The sequence below is a fragment of the Mastigoproctus giganteus genome, chromosome 9, assembly GCF_048544385.1.
Source record: "Mastigoproctus giganteus isolate SK-2022 chromosome 9, ASM4854438v1, whole genome shotgun sequence".
NCBI lineage: Eukaryota > Metazoa > Arthropoda > Arachnida > Uropygi > Thelyphonidae > Mastigoproctus > Mastigoproctus giganteus.
In genome coordinates this window covers 72,605,570-72,620,366 of record NC_143583.1, presented here as the reverse complement: position 1 = coordinate 72,620,366, position 14,797 = coordinate 72,605,570, and the positions used below count along the sequence as shown (strand labels likewise).

The following is a 14,797-nucleotide window of genomic DNA, read 5'->3' as shown; positions in this document are numbered from 1 at the left end:
AAGATATTTGTTGACATTAGACTTGAACTTCTGTAGATTGTAATTTTCAGGAAATACGTATAAAGGATGGTTGTTCCAGAAAACAACAGTTGAATGAATAAACGAGGAAGATGAAAAGTTGGTTCTGTGAGTTTGAAGTTGGAGAGTAAATGGATGTTGGCTGGTGGCGGCACATGTTTGGAATGCTTTGAAAGAGCAGGAATTATAGAAGCCAATTCAGAAGAACAGTGCCCATGGAAGTATCTCTGGAAAAGGCATGCAGCAGAAACAGTACATCACGAGACAGAGAGTGGAGAGACTCTGTTAGAGATGAGTGATTAATTAATCTAACTGCTCTCTTCTAAATGGAATCCAGAAGCCTGAGAGAGGTTTTGGAGGCATCACCACAGATGTGGGAACAATATTCCATGGTAGGGCGGATTTGCAATTTGTACAGAGTGCCGAGGAAGCAATATTTGTAATGTGCATGTGCCAAGAGAGATTAGAAGTCAGGGTAATCCCAAAAGAGATATATCTTGCCTAGAAATCGGAGTGTCACCAAAGAGAAGCATAGGAGTAGAAGAATCCTTTTTGTGAGATATAAGACAGAACTGAGTTTTAGAAGGATTGAAATCAACTAAGTTGTCTTTGCCCCACTGGAGAATTACCTGGACATCGGCATTTAAGGAATTGGTAGCAGATATTCAAGACGTTGAAGCTGATTGAGCAGGGCAAAGTTTCTCAAACTGGAAAGTGGAATGCAATGTGCTACCATTGGCATAAACTATGGATAGGATTTCCAGTCAATAGAAGAAGGTCATTAATATACAAGAGGAAAAGAGTAAGGGAAAGAACCGAACCTTGGGCAACACCAGAACTGGTGGAGAAGTTAGAAAACAGAGAGCCATCTACCAACACCCTCAGTGAGCAGTCAGAGAGAAAACTGGATAACCAATTACAAAAAAAGTTGGCAAACCATAAGATGGAAGCTTGTTTAGAAGACCTTTATGTCAAACATGATCGAAAGCCTTTGAGATGTCAAGAGAAACTGCTTATGTTTCACCGAACTTTTCCATTGAATTTGTCCATAAAGGGGTAACAAAGCCAGAATATCGCCAGTGGATCAACATTGATGGAATTCATACTGGCAATCATTGATCAGACGGAAGGTTTCTAGGTAGTTTAAGAGTTGGCAGTTAATTGATTTCTCCATTACTTTAGAAAGAGTAGAAGTAATTGCAATGGGATGATAATTTGATGGGAGAGATTTGTCACCCTTTTTACGAACTGGCTGGATAAGAGAAAATTTCGAAGCAGAAGGAAAAACACCTTTGGAATAACAAAGTGAAAAAAGGAAGCAAAAACAGGAGTACATTCAGGAGTACAGGTTTTGAGAACAAGTGGAGAAATACCATCAGGACCTGAAGCTTTCTTAGCATCAAGATTCGCCAAAATCCTTCTGACATCCTTTTGACGGAAGACCAGAGGAGGCATTGAATGGAACATGTTGGGAGGTGTTTTATCAAGATCATTAATAAATGAGTTGGAATAAAAATGGGACGCTAGCAGGTCAGCTTTATCCTTGGCTGAAGTGACAATAGAACCATCTGGTTTTGACAGAGGTGGGAGCAGAGATGGGCAAAAGTTGTGGCCAATAGCTTTGACAAGAGACCAGAATGCTTGGTCTCTTGTCAAAGGGCAAGAACCATTAGGGCAAGAAGCAAGTTTTCTACTCTTAGCCTGTTCAAAATCTAGTTTGGACTAATTTCTACAAAAGTTTCTACAAAATCTAGTTTCTAGTTTCTAATTTATGCTCCCTCAGGTGTGTAATCTGAGTGAGAGGAAGAATCCCATCACCATTGAGCTTGCTCAAACCATTCAAGGCCTTATAACCCCTCAATAAGATCACCTCACAGGTGCTAGTCTGCAGATGCTGCAATTTGCAGAACTCAAGCCTTTCTTAGTAAGAACAACCCTTTGTTCCCCTCATGAATCTTGTTGCCCTTCTCTGCACTCCTGGTTTGGAGAAAAAATAGAATAAGGTACTAAGCATGTTCAAAAAAGAATAAATAATTATTTTATGTAAATACTGTATACAATTTTGTTTTAATATACTATAAGTTTTTATTAAATAAGATTTTCTCTTGAAGTTTATTCTCTTTTAAAAATTTAAAAGTTATTCTTATTTTTATATACTTGTAGTGTACTATACAATACAATATGTGGAAAATACTGTGCTACATATAGTATGTACTGTATTTTTTTTTTAATTCACCACAATCATGAGAATTCCACTGATGATGAATTACTAAGATTACTGTATGTGTCTCACACCGACTGGTATGTCAATCTCTATGTATACAAGGTGTTATGTAAAGTATACCAACATTGCTTACAGTACTTTTTTAAAAGATAATCAAATAATTTAATTTGATTAAATGTAAATTTACAGTCCTATACAAAGTGCTGCTAAATGATAATTATAGACACTTGGAGAAAAGTAAATGTACAATCAACAAAGAAGCAATTAATAAATAATGTGAGAGTTCCGTTACACTATTTACCTATCTATTTATTTATATTCTATCTATTTCTTGTCTATCTATCTATTTACCTAAATGATTTTAATTCTCCTCCCCACCCAAATGTGAACAAGTAGGACTATCAAAAAAAAAAAGACTGAACAGCTATTCTTAAAAAGAAAAGCACTACCACATAAAACTAGCAGGAATTATATTCATTGGTTATTTTTTTAATTCAATTATTTACTTAAACATACTTGAAGCCAAGTCCAAAGGCCAAGTGCAAAAATATAAAATGAGGATTAGCATTAGTAGAGATATATGATGCAAGAAAGCAAGCTTATGCAGCATCAGCCAAAAAAAAAAAAAAAAAAACCAACTACCCACTTCCACTTCACCCCTCCGTTCGTTCAAAATACCTGTCCAGCTGAGCCTTAAATTTATTTAGGCTATCTACTTCCACGACAAGGGATGGAAGTCTGTTCCACCAACCAACTACCTGCTGGGTAAAGGCAAATTTTCGCACGTCTATCCTACATCTGTCTTTCCTCAATTTGAATTTATGCCCTCTCAGGTGATTTTTCTGAGCTAGAGGAAGAATCCCATCAGCATTGAGCATGCTTAAACCATTCAAGGCTTTATACACCTCTATCAGATCACCTCGCTGGTGCCTAGTCTCCAGACACTGTAATTTGCAAAACTTAAGCCTTTCTTCGTAAGAGCACCCCTTTGTTCCATTCACTAATCTTGTTGCCCTTCTCTGTACTCGTTCCAGCAGCTCTACATCCTTCTTGAAATGAGGCCTCCAGACCTGTATACAGTACTCTAGGTGTGGCCTGACCATTGTCTTATACAAGGGAATAATCACCTCCTTATCCCTGCTGGAAAAATTCCTGTATATCATTGACAATACTCCATGAGCTACTCTTGCAGCCCGTCTGCACTGCTCAGAGAACTTCATATCTGCCTGCACAATTACCCCAGGTCCTTTTCATTCTCTACCACTGTCAGTGTAGTACCACAGAGTTGATACGTTGCACTGGGGTTGCTGTTTCCCATGTGTAGTACTTTACATTCGTCAATGTTAAACTTCATTTGCTCAACCTTTCCAGATCCTGTTGCAGCAGCATAGTGTCAGTAGTGTCCTTGACAACCCTGCCAACCTTTGTATCGTCTGCAAACTTGGACATTAAGCTTGATATACCATCATCAATATCATTTATAAATACAGAAAACAATAATGAACCCAACACTGAACCCTGAGGGACTCCACTAATAACATTAGTCCACGATGAGCAGTGTCCGTTGATTACCCCTCTCTGTCTTCTCCTCCTCAACCACACCTTTATCCATAGCAGCAATTTGCCTCCAATGCCACACTGCTCCAATTTGTGCAGCAGTCTTCCATGTGCAACAGTATCAAAAGCCTTTCTAAGATCCAAGTATATAATATCAAAGTTATTCCCTACATCCAGTTCTTTTGTGACTGCATCATAGTATCCAATCAAATTGGTCAGGCAAGACTATTAATAACCATAATTAATAGGGTTTACCTATTAATTATGGTTATACATTTAAAAGTTCTTTTCTTAAAGTTCTTTTCTTTTCAAAACAACTTCAAGTTAGCTGTAGTTTGATTACACGTGGCCACCAAATACAGTCAATAATAATATTCTTGTCAAAACTGATAGAGGTAAATTCCTCTGACCTCCACATATGCAACAACATAAACAGAACTTTTTTTAAAGAGACCTGATTTAACTCCATTCATAGTGCTCAATATTTCCAGTGAACATTGGAAATATTTAGTACTATGAATTAAATTAATGATTATTAAATTACTTTGCAAAATTGCCAATTTTCAAATGTTAAAATGAAATCTGTAAAATATTATCAGGGTCTGTGGTTATCAAGAAAGCAAAAGTTCTTGGTTTAATGACTGGAAAGAATCAGCAATGATGGGACCAAGCCATATAAAGTTTCTAAAACTCACACATATTCACAGCTCACATAGTTTTATAAACAACTTTGCATTCTATGCACAGTGGTGAAAGTAATAAGAACCTACTCCATTATCTATTCCTGATGCTAGTATATGCAATATAATCATTAATGAGCCTTATAAATAATATAAATAAGTGGCATATATCTGCAGATCTATTTAAGGAAGGTTCAACAAATGAAAGAAATAAAATACACTCTAGTATTCTGGTATTTACACTGCCATACAATTGAATATGGTATATATATATATATATATATATATATATATATATCCTAATAACATATTAAATATTTTATTTATTCTATTTAATTAATTATGAAAGCACATACATTACATTGGCATAATGTATGCAGATCCCTATACCATGATTCTCCTTCTTTATATGTCTTGTCACCATTCTTACATTGTGGTTGACATATACATTGCTCTAATAATTCGTTAGTACGAGAAGACAACATGTGATTCTGGAAAACAAAAAATGATCATTAATTTACTTTGTAGAAGAAAATGGATAAAACAATAATATATTAAGATGTCACTTCACATAAATATATTCCATGCATGGTACAGTTTGAGGTTGTCTAGGATGACCACCTATTTGCAAGAGTTTTGAATGCATTTTATTTTGCAATAAAACATTACCTGTGATTCATTTCATGGTACTGCTACAAATTCGGGAACAAACAAACATTTAGTTTGTTTGTTCTCTTTATTATGTTAAGTGAAATTCTAATAGCAAATATGAAAACTTATTATGAAGTTATCAACTGGATAAAAACACATGATTTGTCAACAAATTTTCCATGATATCAACAATAACAAAAATAAATCAATCTCATCATATTATACTAAAACACAATTATTTAACTAAAAACTTGCTCCCTTTTTGTTATTGTCAATACCATGGAAGATTTCTTGAGAAATAAATTCAAAATAAAGAGTGGAATCTATTGAATCCCAGATGCAAGAATTTCTACATACTGAAAAAAATATGTTAATTAAGTATGCTTTTATATTGTTGCAGAATCTCTGTGCTGCTGTTTTTACTTGATTGTTCACAATTAGTTGCTTTATTAGTCACAATCCAGAAGAGTGGCATCTTTTCATAGATAGTTCAAGTAAAAGTTTGAAAGCTGTGTTTCTTCAAACAGGGTATCTGTGGGAATTTCAAGATGGGTTTGCTGAGTTTCCTTGCAAGAAATCTCCTCTGGAATAGCACTACAGAAAAGACTGCTGCAGTATAACACACACACACACACACACACAGGCATGCACGCACACACACACACACGCACGCAGGCATACACGCACACACACACACACACACACACACACACAATATAGTAAACAATCCCTTGATTCCAAGAAACAGTCTTGCTTCCACCACTACACATCAAGCTGGGACTGATCAAACAATTCTTTACAGCATCAGATCCTTTCAAGCACCTACAGTCTGTTTCCAAAATTGTCTGATGCAAAAATGAAAAGTGTCATATGGACACTTGTGGACCAATAATGGTCCACAAGAAAAGCAGCTATTACAACTGGAAGCAAAAATGGCCTGTTGCTGAGGTAAATACCCGACACTCATTTTGAGTTGTAGTGAATGGCTTTCTTGGTAACATTAAGAGCAAAAATTACAAAGAACTAGTTGACAAGTTGATTTTAAATTATAGAAAATGGGATGCAGAATGTAAATCGAACTTCATTACTTCCATCTTCATCTGGAATTTTTGAGACAAAATCTGAGATTTTGAGAAGAAGCATGAGAAGAAGTTCTATCATGACATACAATCAATGAAGAAAAAGTACCAAGGAATGTGAGCTGCAGTTATGAGGGTCAGTTATATCTGGTTCCTGATTTGGGATTATCATGCTGACCACAAAAGACAAAAACATTCAAATGTACATTTTTAATCCTTCAGTGATTGTGTGACTTTTCATGACATAATTAATCACATGGAGGACAATATTTTTCCATGTGATTAATTATCTAGCTACCTGGAGACTAGGCACCTTGTCTGGAGACCAGGTGCCTAGCCTCCAGATGCCGCAATTTTCAGAACTGAAGAACATTGAACAAGGACTATAGATATTGATTATCAGTTAATGCCTATGGGGTTATACGTTTTGAATAAATGTTTCTAAAAATAGTAACTAAGTTGCTATTTTAGCTGCATAGTACATGGGCCTTTCCTCTTTCAATGGCATTTCTTCTCTTTCCTCTCCTACCATCACTTTCCTCTACCTTTTTTGCTTTCATAGGTCTAATAGGGACACAGATGTGGATAACACAGTTTTTATTCCATACCTTTTGCAAACGGTGCTGTCAGAGTGGTGGTACCTGCAGAGAATAAGTAACATTAATATTCTCCATTGATGAAGCATTACTTATACAGCCGACCGGAGCCGGGTGGGTAAAGTGCCTGCCTGGCAACCCAAAGGTTGTAGATTCGAATCCCGCCTCGGGCTTGGATCAAAGTACTGCAAAAACCTTGGGAGGTGCATTATGGCCACAGAAGCCGATGCGCCAACAACTACCAAAAAAAAATTACTTATACGAGATATCACGGAAACTCGTGAAGGTTTTCACAATATGAGATATAATTAAAGCAATGCCAATTTACCTACTTTGGTAATACACTACATATAAAAATGATGCGATTGCACTAAACCACACATTAGTGAAATTGCCACATAGTCTGAGGCTCTTGCCCAAATATGCCTTTAGTATCCAATTATATTCAGGGAGGCAGCAAAGGAAGTAAGCAAACTCTTAGCCATAATTGTTAAAGTATCTTTGGATTCAGGGGGGACCCACCGACTGGAAATGTGTAAATGTATCCCCAATTCACAAAGAGGATCAAAGGATGGCACAAGTAATTACAGATCTGTTAGCTTATCTTCTCTTCCAGGGAAAATAATGGAGTCACTGGTTAAAGAAATAATGTGGGATCATCCAGACAAGGTGGCAATTATACTTTCAGACACAGCATGGGTTTGTTAAGGGGAAATCTTGTCTGATCAATTTGACTGGATACTACAATGTGGTCATGAAGGAATTGGATGCAAAAATTAATTCTGATATTATATAATTGGATTTCAGGAATGCTTTTGATACTGTTGCACATATTAGAGCAGTGTGGAATTGCTGCTATGGATATGGATGGTTGAGTGGGAGAAGAGTGGTAATGAGGATACTGTTCTTCGTGGACTAATTTATTGGCGGAGTCGCCCAGGATCGGTTTTGAGCCCATTGTTGTTTGTTTTCTATATTTATCAAGGCATATAAGACCCAAGTTTGCAGATGATACAAAGGTTGACAGGATGATTAATGATAGTAATGATGGTATGCTACTGTAGCAGGATCCAGAAAAGCTAGGCAGATGGGCTGAGAAACAGCAATTGAAGTTTAACATTGACAAATGCAAAGCACTGCATATGAGTAGCAGTAAACCCAGAGTAATGTACCAACTGTGTGGTACTACACTACACTTAAGGTAGTGGAAAATGAAAAAGACCTGGAGGTAATTGTGCAGTCAGATATGAAGTTTTCTGGGAAGTGCAGACAGGCTGCCAAAGCAGGTCATGGGGTCTTGTCAATGATATACAGGAACTTTGCTAGCAGGGATAAGGAGGTAATTATCCCCTTGTATAAGGCAGTGGTCAGGCCACACCTTGAATAATGCATACTGGTCTGGAAGCCTCATTTTAGGAAGGGTGTAGAGCTGCTGGAATGAGTACAGAGAAGGGCAACAAGACTGGTGAGGGAAATAAAGGGTTACTCTTACAATGGAAAAGCTTCAGTTCTGTAAATTGCAGAATCTAGGAAACTGCCTAGAGGTCATCTGACTGAGGTGTTTAAGGCTTTGAATGGTTTGAATCCCATCAGCACTGAGCAAGCTCAATGCTGATAGGATTCTTCCCCTTGCTCCGACTACACAAATGAGGGAGCACAAATCCAAATTCAGGAAGGAGGGTTACAGAATAGATGTATGGAAGTTGCCTTTAGCCAGCAGGTGGTTGATTGCTGGAACAAACTTCCATCTGTTGTCTTGGAAGTTGATAGCTTAAATAAATTTGAAGCAGACAAACTATTGTAGGGAATAAATAAGTGACATGGGAAGTGTTTTTTTTTTTTTTTTTTTTTTTGCCTGCTTTCTTGCATCATTTGCACTACCAATGGTAATGCTAAAAGTCAATATGCATCAACAATTTGATTCCAGACAACACTTCATTATCAAAAAGCAAGAGTGCACTATCAAATGGAGAAAAGTATGCATCAGTAGAGCTAGCCTGGTATCAATAATTGTGAATGACAGATGCCACTCAACATATGCATATAATTAGGTTTAACTTAATTCCTTAATGTCCTAATTGTGCAATAATTAGCACAAATTTATTGAATTTGCAGTGAAGAAATCAAAGAAAACATTTAAAAAAAAAACAGCTTAAGAGTTTCAGTTGTACGGATGGAGTAGATGAAGAGCAAATATTGCTGAAATATTGTCTGGGGTTTCATTGACCCAATAGGCTCAGGGTTAAGTTTCAAAATTTTTTCCAAGTACCAAGTTCCAAAATTGCCAGATTTATGAGGATTCAGTTTGTACAAAATTATTCCATTTCTGCTTACCTCTCTCTTAACTTCAAATAGTTCTGCACTGAGTTTTGCTACTGTTTCATTCATTGCAGTCAGTCTTATGCTGCAAACATCATAATCTTCATCATCATCATCATCATCATAGTCATCAGGCTCATCTGACTGTTCAAAATCTGAATAAAGATAAATACTACAAGTTACTCTTACATTACTAGTTAATATTCTCTCAGCAAATATTACTTATCAATAAATCCTATGTTATTATTGTCATTACTACTAACTACTATACAACAGGGTACAGTGTTATAATAAGTAACTGTAAGTTTGCTGGCTAGTTCTCTAAATCAGTGGTGCAGAGATGCCAAGAGGAGGCAGCAATCTGGTCAGCTGCCTTGAGCCTGGACTTTATGTAGGGTTGCAATTTGCAAGCCCAGTAACATAAATTAGGTAAAATAGGAATTGAAGGTGAAAGGTGAGTCTGAAACTCTGTTTTCCCCAGGGCCTGTGTTGGTTCTCAACATGCTACAGTAGTGCATAAACTTTTCAGGCTACATCCCCTTCAATCCATGTAGTTCTTCAAACGTGATCCAAGTTTAATCTCCTAATGGACATGCTTCCCCTCAAAACTATGTGAAAGCCATTTAAATTTAAAAATTAAAATATCTATTTGAGTGACAACCATACCAATCTCAGTACTTCAGAAGAACCATGTTTATTTTCGATGAGTATAATTAATTCCGTTAGAATTAGAAAAAGTATGATTATAAAAAAATTAATAAATAACAGGTGTAGTTTCAGCTTTGGCACACACACACTCTACAGTGTACCTGCTTGTTTGTGTAACCAGGATTTTCTAAAGGTAAAATCTCAAAATTTTCTAAAAGTAAAAGGAAGGAGCTAAAACAGTTAAAAGGGGGGGGGGGGACTAAAGCAGTGTTCCTGGCAATCATTAATCCTTAATCATCAGGTATTAATAAAAAGTCCACATTATTCTGATCATAAGTGGGGGCTATAGCCCCTTTAGCTACACATAAGGGCAGACATGAGTCTGCCCTTATGTGTACCTATAATTAACACGTAGCATTCATTTGTTCCACACAACTGCCTCTGCTAATCTTCCTGCATTTGTGAAGCTGGTCACTTGTTGCAGCAGTGAAGAACTGAACTGAATACCTTTAATCTGATCAACAATGGCAGTATAGATTCTATCAGTGTCAATCCACTGGAGATATACTAGCTTACTACACATTAATGGACAAATTCAATGGAAGAGTTTGGTGGAACTCAAGCAGTTGTTCTTGACTTTTCAAAGGCTTTTGATCGTGTTAAGCATAGAGGCTTTCTTGGTATCCAGTTTTCTTTCTGATCACTCACTGTGGGTGATGATAGATGGCTCTCTGTCTTCTAACTTCTCCACTAATGCTGGTGTCACCACGGTTCAGTTCTTTCTCCCACTCTTTTCCACTCATATATTAATGACTGTCTTCCATTGACTCAAAATCCTATCCAGAGTTGATGTAGTACATTGCATTCCACTTCCAGTTTGAGAGGGGTTGCCTTGCAAACATACCTTCAACTTCTCAAAAATCCGCTACTATCACCAATTCTTTAAATGCTGATCTCTGGGTAATTCTCCAGTGAGGCAAAGCTAATTTAGTTAATTTCAATCCTTCTAAAACTCAGTCCTGTCATATCTCACAAAAAGGATTCTCCTGCTCCAATGCTTATCTTCGATGACACTCATATTTCTAGATACAATTACATATCTCTATTACGGATTACCCTAATTTCTAATCTCTCTTGGCATAAGCACATCGAAAATATTTCTTCCCCTGCATCTAAAAAACTGGGTTTTCTCTTTCTCTCTTGGCATTACTTTTCTTCTAAACAGCTACTCACTCTGTACAAATCTCAAATATACCCTACCATGGAATATTATTCCCACATCTGTAGTGGTTCCCCTTAACCTCTCTCAGACTTCTAGACCACATTCAAAAGAGGACAGTTAGGTTAATTAATGACCCATCTCTTACAAAGTCTCTCCACTCCCTGTCTCATAGACATTCTGCTGCTGCTTGCATGCCTTTTCTATATATACTTCCATGGGCACTGTTCTTCTGTATTGGCTTTACACTGCTTGACAAAATTAACAAAATGCACAGAAAATGTGGTGTAACTCATGCAGCTTTCAATGAAGCAAGAAAAAATTTGGTATGGCAGTTTACCATAGAATAATAATGAAATGAGGAGACAGCAAGACATTTAGAACAGGTATAAAGGGACATTTATAAAGGTTGTATAAGAATTACCAAAAAAGTCACATTACAGAAGGCGATACAGGATGCTAAAAAATATGGTCACATGACATCAGTATGACGTATGATCCCCTCCGACAGTCAAACAGATCTGACAGTAGTGAACCATGCTCAATATAAGGGTGTCTTTAAGATTCTGTGGCAACAAATCCCATTCTTCCACCAGCGCAGACCTTAGTTCACCAAGTGACCGAGGAGTTGGCTGTTGGTGTGCAATGTGACCCTGAAGGGTGTCCCACACATATTCGATTGGATTTAAGTCTGATGATCATGCTGGCCACAGCAATCATTGGATGTCTACAGTTTCAAGATATTCCTCCACCACTTGAGTTCTATGTGAAGTGGCATTGTCATGCATGAAAAAAAATCTGGGCCAAGCACACTCCTAAATAAGTTGCACATAGGGTTCAAGGATCTGATCTGTTCTTGATACCTCTGTGCAGTTACAGTACCCCTATAAAAACATGAAGAGGGGGTGTGGTTGTTGATCATATTCCACCCCACATGAGAACACTGCCTCCATCATAACTGTCCCTTTCTGTTGAGGGATGGTACCATATTCTTTGTTGTCTCCAGATGAAATAACATTTAGAATATGTTTGTAGGCTAAAAAGGGACTCATCAGAGAACAGAACTGTAGCCATTTGTCAGAGCTCCAAATCACATGTTTACAGAACATTCAAGTTTCAACAAGCTCTGTAGTGGTTTGGGATTATTGGGATACAAACCACTGGCTTCCTTGCATAGAGTCCACTTGAATTGAGCCTTCTTAACACAGTTCGGTTGGAAATGTTTCACCTGTGCCTGAAGCAACCTCAAGGAACAGTTGATGACAGGACATTGTAGGGTTCCGTCTTGCTGTTAGAGCCAGATAGAGGTCTGTTCTGGTTGATGTAGCCCTCGGGTAAATTTCGCCAGCTCTTCTTGTAGTGGTTCCTGTCTCCTGAAACTGGTTCCATATTGCTGAGACAACACTGTGTGACACATTAAGCCAACGTGACACCACCTGCCCGGCTTCAAGTCATCCAATGGCCTGCCATCTCAAAGAATCATCTAAACAACTATGAATTTAAAAATCACTACAGTAATACCCCGAAGTTACGCGATAGGTGGGTCCGACAAAAATCGCTTAAGTCGAATACACGTAAGTCGGGGTACAACTTTGCATATAAATACATATTAATTTTGTTTAATTGGGACCAAGGACTAACAAAAACACTAGTTTAAAAGAAAAATATTTAATAAAATTGCAGTTATTTATACATATTAATACAAATTATGTATTAAAAAATAAATGAGTTACGTAAAAAAGTTATTTCGATGTCGATGGCTTCATAAAATCTAACAAATTCGTCTGACGACACAGCGCCTTCTTTTTTTCACGCAGAATTTCTTCGTAACAAGCTAATAATTTTTTTATTCCTTGCTTTGTAGCTATAACGCGTTCTTCGTTGGAGTCTATGTTTTCTAAAATTTTTAAGCCCTTTTCAATTGAGCTGAGACCTTCTGTCAAGCTTGCAATTGTCATGTGCTTTTCTGGTGGAACTGGGTCTGAAGTGTCGGATAATTTAGTGACGTTTTGCTCATTCATTGTCAGCTCCTCACTATGTGAATCCAACAGCTCGTTGACATCATCACCATTGACTTCCAAATCTAATTGCCTGGCAAGATTAACAACCTATCATATGAGCGACATGATCAGTTTCTGGCATTGTTTTCGTCTCGTTTTTGAAAAAAAATGGACAAAGTTTTTTCCAGACATCATTCAATGTTTTTTTGTGAATTTCACCCCAAGATTCTTCAATGATTCTTACAGCATCTAAAATATTGAATTGTTTCCAAAAGTCTTTAACAGATATCTCACTATTTTGTCTCATAGCTTCATTCAGACGTGCAAACGAACGCCTCGTGTAGTAGGTCTTGAATGTTTTGATGACTCCCTGGTCCATCGGTTGAAGCAAGCTGGTTGTGTTTGGAGGCAAAAACACAACTTTCACACGTCGGTCGAAATTAATTAGGGTGGCAGGAGGGTGACCGGGTGCATCATTAATAAGAAGGATCAATTTAAATGGAATCTGTTTAGACTCACAATAACGTTCGACTTCGGGTATGAAGTGGTGACCAAACCAGTCCTCAAAAACGGAAGCTGTCACCCAAGCTTTATGATTTGACTTCCAAATCACTGGTAAGCTAATTTTAGATATATTTCTTAAAACTCTTGGGTTTTCGGAGCGATAAATTAAGAGAGGTTTTAACTTGCAATCACCAGCTGCATTCCCGCCGACCATCATTGTCAATCGGTCTTTGGAAACCTTAAAGCCTGGAAAGTTTTTTTATTTGTGAAAACGATGTAATTTCCTACAAAAGTTGAGCACGAATTCGAACGCACACATATAAATATGACAGTTGGAATGCAAATTCTTGTATATGTGTGCAGCTCATGCGGCAGCAAAGTTGAATTTTTTTTCATCTTTCGCTCTCACTCTCCGCCGTCACACCGTATATCGATAGCATATGAAAAATGACCTCGAAGATAGTGGGCGGCAGTGTTGCCAAACGAAAAAATCAAGAACCACGTAACTCCGAGTTCGCGTAAGTCGGGGTATTACTGTACCTATAAAAAAAAAAGGAAAAAGTGTTTTTTTATTCTTTATAGGCAGTGATTTCTAAATTTTCTGTCTCTAACAGATTCTTGCATCGCATGTCTTTTATTCTAGTAGTTTAAGAGAAGATGGTGCCTCTTAATTTCTTAAATTATGAAAAATGGAGGAGCACACAATATTTGATTATGACCCTTAAAATTCACAATTTCATAATTTTATTTTAAACTGGCATTTGTTTTATCATAAGTAGTACCTTGTGAAGTAAAAGTCTTATTAATTTTTAAAATTAATTCTCAACTCAAGGTGTATTGAACCTTCATTAGCCCTATCAACCATTTGTAGTGAAGAACAAGTGTGTATCTGATTTTTTGAAACACTATACTTTGCTAGTAACAACATACAATTTCTCTATTGTTAGAAAATATTATTTCTTTATGCTGCTCATTTAATTGAAAGTTTTTGTTTTAGGAAAATTATTAGAAGAATCAAAAATGATAAACATACTTAAAAAAATATTAAAACACTAGGTTTATTTTAAGTTTTTTTTAAAAATCAAATCAACTATTATAACTATGAACATGATTTATTTATTTTTAAATTGACCATAACAATAATTACTGAAAAAATAAATAAAAATAAAATTTATTTATAAATATTCTCATGTAGCAGCATTATAAACTTGCAAAAGTTACTGACCACTCATTTGCACTATGTGCTCAATGACAATTACCCAAGTGGAAATGCCACAGGGCAGTTTCATTTTAAAAAACTGT

The 14,797-nt window shown here is 36.8% G+C and overlaps 1 protein-coding gene across 3 annotated transcripts in view; it reads right to left on the bottom strand.

Annotated features, from left to right (window-relative positions):
* Nucleotides 1-14,797, bottom strand: part of LOC150080448 (kielin/chordin-like protein) — a 1,054,752-nt gene that overhangs the window by 831,124 nt on the left and 208,831 nt on the right. For all 3 annotated transcript variants that reach the window (XR_016547392.1, XM_090381408.1, XM_090381409.1), the window contains exons 4-5: nt 9,140-9,279; nt 4,836-4,970 (exon numbers count right to left, since the gene is read on the bottom strand). Coding sequence is in view for 2 of the 3 variants with exons in the window: in XM_090381408.1 (XP_090237534.1) it covers nt 4,836-4,970; nt 9,140-9,279 (275 nt within the window). In the remaining variant the exon portion in view is untranslated. The remainder of the gene's footprint in view (nt 1-4,835; nt 4,971-9,139; nt 9,280-14,797) is intronic.